Source organism: Chrysochloris asiatica, unplaced genomic scaffold (genome assembly GCF_000296735.1).
Source record: "Chrysochloris asiatica unplaced genomic scaffold, ChrAsi1.0 scaffold00001, whole genome shotgun sequence".
Lineage (NCBI taxonomy): Eukaryota > Metazoa > Chordata > Mammalia > Afrosoricida > Chrysochloridae > Chrysochloris > Chrysochloris asiatica.
In genome coordinates this window covers 7,669,791-7,675,252 of record NW_006408519.1, presented here as the reverse complement: position 1 = coordinate 7,675,252, position 5,462 = coordinate 7,669,791, and the positions used below count along the sequence as shown (strand labels likewise).

General features: G+C 37.1%; 1 protein-coding gene across 1 annotated transcript in view; it reads left to right on the top strand.

Moving 5' to 3' along the window:
• ABRA (actin-binding Rho activating protein) overlaps positions 1–4,845 on the top strand; it is an 11,123-nt gene extending 6,278 nt beyond the window's left edge. The window contains exon 2 of the mRNA XM_006830636.1: positions 4,368–4,845. Within this exon, the coding sequence (XP_006830699.1) occupies positions 4,368–4,845 (478 nt within the window). The remainder of the gene's footprint in view (positions 1–4,367) is intronic.
• Positions 4,846–5,462: the final 617 nt, after the last annotated feature.

The following is a 5,462-nucleotide window of genomic DNA, read 5'->3' as shown; positions in this document are numbered from 1 at the left end:
CCAGCATCATTTCTATCACCAAGGCCATATTTTCCAACTACTGATCCTTCCTCTTTGCTCCCAACCTTTGCATTCCAATCACCAGTAGTAATCAATACATCTTGATTGCATGTTTGATTGATTTCAGATTGAAGAAGTTGGTAGAATTCTTCAATTTCATCCTCACTGGCTTTAGTGGTTGTTGCGTAAATTTTCAAACTACTGATCCTTTATTTCCAACCTTTGCATTCCAATCATCAGTAATTATCAATACATCTTTATAACATGTTAGACCAATTAAGATTGAAGAAGTTGGTAGAAATTTTCAATTTCATCATCACTGTCTTTAGTGTTTGGTGTATAGATTTGAATAATAGGATATCGATGTTTATGCATGCCATTTCATTTTTGAGAACTTCCGATTTTCTTGTAGTCATACTTCGTACATTCCATGTTTCACTTACTAATGGCTGTTTTCAGCTGTTTCTTCTCATTTTGAATTATGCCCCATTAGCAAAGATGATCTCGAAGACTTTACTCTGTTTGAGTCATCATGGTTAACTCTACTTTGAGGCGTCAGCAATTCCCCAGCCATATTCTGAGCACCTTCCAACCTACAGGGCTCCTTTCTATATCTGACAATATTTTGGTGCTATTCATAAGGTTTCAGTATTCCATATTCAGGTGTTATTCATAGTGTTTTACTGCTATTTATAAGATTTTCAGTGGCTAAACATTCAGAAGTAGTTGGCTCTCCTTTTTCTGAGTCTGATGCTCAACTGAAATCTGTCAAACTTGGGTGAACCTGCTAGCATTCAAAATACCAGTGGCATAGCTTCCAGTATCACAACAACTTGCAAGCTACCATAGTGCGACAAACTGACAGACAAGTGGTGATATTATAACTATATACAGCCTCAAAACACCACAGGCCTATACTTTCCAGTTCTGCTTTTTATAGGAAAATTCATCCCAAATTCCAAAGAGAGACTTACACATTTGAAGCACACAGTCAATGGTTAGACTCTGTCCATGCCAGTGTCATCATTGCCTAAGTGGAAAAATAGCCTCAGACTCTTTGGAGTTTGAATTCTGGCTCTGTCACTGATTTAAGGCATAATTCCATAGCAGCTATGAATATAGACTATGGTGACAAGCTTAACTTTGGCTCAAACCTTTCTTCTACCACATAAGAGCTTTGTGATTTAAAGCATGTTACTTAACTTCTCTGGCCTGAATTTCCTCATCTATGAAGTAGATATACTATCTCTTAGGATGTTGTTGTTAAGTGCTGTCGAGTTGGTTCCAACTCAGAAAGGCTATCTACACAACAGAATGAAAAGCTGCCCATTCCTGTGCCATCCTCTCATTCCTTAGGATGCTTGAGCCCTTTGCTGCTGCCACTGTGCCAATCACTCTGGTTGGTGGCCTTCCACTTTTTCACTGAACCTCCATTTTACCAAGCATGATGTCCTACTAATATGAGAGATGAAGTATAGCCATTCTGGCTTCTAAGGAGTACTCTGGTTATAATTTTTCCTATACAGATTTGTTTGTTCTTTTGGAAGTCCACGGTACTTTTAATGTTACCCTTTACCACCAAAACTCAAACGCATAAATTCTTCTGTGGTCTCCCATAGTAATTGTCTTACTATCAGGTGTATATGAGACTACTAAAAACACCATGGCTTGGGTCAGGTGCACCTTAGTCCTCAAACTGACATCTTTGCTCTTTAACACTTTATAGAAATCTTGTGCAGCAGGTTTGCCTCACACAATACGTCATGTCATTTTTGGCTGCTGCTTTGTTGCTTCCATGAGTATTGATACTGTATCCAAGCAAACCTAAGTCTTTGAGAACTTCCATCTTTTCTCCCTTTATCATGATGTTATGTATTGGTCCAGTGGTAGGGATTTTTGCTTTCTTTACATTGAGGTTCAACCCATACTGAAAGCTGTGGTCTTAGATCTTCATCAATAAGTAATTTTTAAGTTCTCTTTGCTTTCAACAAGCAAGGTTGTATTATCTGCATATCAGTTTGTTAATGAGTCATCATCCAATCCTAAAATTATGGTCTTCTTCATATAATACAGTTTCTCAGAATATTTGTTCAGCATGCTGTCTTTCTGGTACTCTCTGCTTTCAACCAAGATCTAACTGACGTCAGCAATCATATCCCTTATTCCACTTCTTCAACTGAATCAAACTTGAACCTCTGTCAGTTCTCTGTCAGTGTGCTGTTGAGGTAGTTTTTGAATTATCTTTAGCAAAATTTAACTTGCATGCAATAATAATGATAGTCCTATAATTTCTACATTCTGTTATGTTATCTCTCTTTGGTGGTGGCTACGTGCCATTGAGTTGGAACCAACCCATAGCGACCCTGTGTACAGATTTCCAAAGTTGTAAATCTTTACAGGAGCAGAAAGCCTCATCTTTCTCCCACGGAACAGCTGGTAGTTTCGAACTGCTGACCTTGCGGTTCGCAGCCCGATTCGTAACCATTACACTACCAGAACTCCACTGGAATGGGCAAAATTATGGATCTTTTCCAATTAGTCCACCAGGTAGCTGTCTTCCAAATTTCTTGGCATAGTAAGTGAGAGCCTCCAGTGCTACATCAGCTTGTTGAAAGATTTCAACTTGTATGCCATCAACTTCAGAGTCTTATTATTTGCCAGTGTCTTCAATGCACATGAGACTTTCTCCCTCATTACCATTGATTTTTGATCATACGCTACCTCTGGAAATGGCTGAACACTGATTATTTCTTTTTGGTACATTGACTCCATTTATTCCTTCCATCTTCTTTTGATAATTTCTACATCATTCACAATTTTGCACATGTTGTTGTTATTGTTAAGTGGCTCTGACTCATAGCAACCCTGTATAGGGTTTGCAGGGAGCAGCTGGTGGGTTTGAACAACAGACCTTGTGGTTTATAGTCTAGTGCTGATTCTACAGCAGTAGTCCATAGAATCCCTCAATAGTGCAAGTTGAGGCTTGAATTTTTTCTTCAAATTCCCTCAGCTTGAGAAAGGCTAAGGGTGCTCTTCCCTTTTGGTTTTGTAACTCCAGGTCTTTGCACATTTCATTGTAATACTTGATTTTGTATTCTTGAGCTGCCCTTTGACATTTTATGTTCAGCTCTTATAACTCCTAATTTCTTCCATTTGCTGACTTTCATCCTGGATGATGTTCTTGATGCCATCCCACCAATCTTCAAGTCTTTGGTCATTAGTGTCTAATGCATCAAATCAGTTCTTGAGGTGGGATATGTTGAAGGTCATTATTTGGGTTTTGTGGATGTTTTAATATTCTTCAGCTTTAGCTTAAACTTGCATATGAACAATTCCACAGTTTGCTTCTGGTCTTGTTTGGTTTGATGATATGGAGCTTTTCCACCATCTTTCCTACAGATGTAGTCAATTTGATTTCTGTGTATTCCATCTGGTAAGGCCCATATGCATAATTGCTTTTTATGTTAAAAAAGGTATTTGCAATGAAAAACTCATTATTCTGGCATAATTCTATTGTGTGATATCCAACATTGTTTCTATCATCAAGGCCATATTGTCCAACTACTGATACTTCTCTTTGTTCCAACCTTTGTATTCCAATCACCAAAAATTAGCAATGCATCTTGATTACATGTTTGATCAATTTCAGACTGAAGAAGTTGGTAAATTTTTTCAGTTTCATCATCACTGCCATTAGTGCCTGGTGCATCTTAATATTTTTCATAATCTCAGTCTCTTAAGGTAGTTGTGGGAACTATTAATGAAAACTAGAAGAATGTTAATATTATAGTAACTGTCCAATAAATGTTACTATTGCTGGGTGTTGTTTTAAAGTTTGTGATGCATTGCTGATACTAGTATATATGTAATCTCATTTAAAACTTATATATAAAACATTATATGAGAGAATATTGCAATGTGTGTGTGGTGTTATAAACCTAATCCTTAGAAAATAAACAGGCTGTAGAATTCTGATAAGAAGTGGATTTCTTTAATGTACAGATATAATTCTAATTCCAAAATGTAATTAGCACACAACTTTCAAGATATGTACATTTGCTTTACTATGTGCAAGGAGGATTTCCTTTTTTAAGAGTTTAATATTTTATAGTACTTAAAATATTACTATTATTCAGAGAAAATATTAAATATACAACAAACTAATGAAACCATGGTACTGCCCATGATTTTTCTTTTTTAATTTCTGATTTTTTAGTATTGTTTTATAGTGAAAAAGTTATACCATTTTATAATTTTTATAATGAAAAAATATATCAAAATGCATATGGGCAGGAAGAATAATGGGAAAGCAATATTTGGGTGCTAAAATATCATTATCTGGATTCTTCACCCTTTCTTTGCTTTAGGGCAAATAGATTTACAGAGAAGCTCAGCTGCAAGGCCCAACGGAAATACAGCCAAGTGGGCAACTTGAAAGGGAAATGGCAACAGTGGGCGGATGAACACACACAATCCCAGAAGCTTAATCCTTTCAGTGAAGAATTTGATTATGAGCTGGCCATGTCCACCCGTTTACACAAAGGAGATGAGGGCTATGGCCGACCCAAGGAGGGAACTCAAACTGCTGAAAGGGCCAAGCGGGCTCAGGAGCACATCTACAGAGAAATTATGGACATGTGCTTCATCATTCGCACAATGGCTCGCCACAGACGAGATGGCAAGATCCAGGTGACTTTTGGAGATCTCTTTGACAGATATGTTCGTATTTCAGATAAAGTAGTGGGCATTCTCATGCGGGCCAGGAAACATGGACTGGTAGACTTTGAAGGAGAAATGTTATGGCAAGGCCGAGATGACCATGTTGTGATTACTCTACTGGAGTGAACCTTCAATAACAAAAGCCAAGCTTGACCCACTCTTGTCTTAATGCTAAATGCCAATCCATTAACAATTAAAATGAAAACGGCTCTGTAATAAGTTAATAAATATTAAATCATTTTTACATAGACCTTTTAGTGTTCTATTTCTATGAGGTTGGAAGACTTGAACAGCACACAATAAAGACTTGCAGAAAGCAGCAGTTCATCATTCACTGCTTTTGAGACAATTCCCACTCACAGTGACCATAAGGTTCTGGAAGCAGACTATCTTTCTCCTGTGGTGTGGCCGGTGGGTTGGGACGGCCAACCTGCACTTAGCAGCACAGTGCTTAACCAACTGTGTCACCAAGTTTCCTTGAGAGTGTCATTAGAAGACAATAATATTATTAGCATTTTAAATTCCACTTACCCATTTAGGAAAAAAAAAAAAAAAAAAGGCTCTTCTATGCAGAAATTATTATTGATGCTTAGTTAAACAACTATTACATCTCAGCAGAATGCTGACCTTAGGAAAAGTCCTGTAGATCATACAGTGACATCAGTATTCTCTTTTCAGGAAGAAGATAAAAAAGAAATGGTTCCATTAAATTGGGTAAAACTAAATTTGAAATATTCTTATAA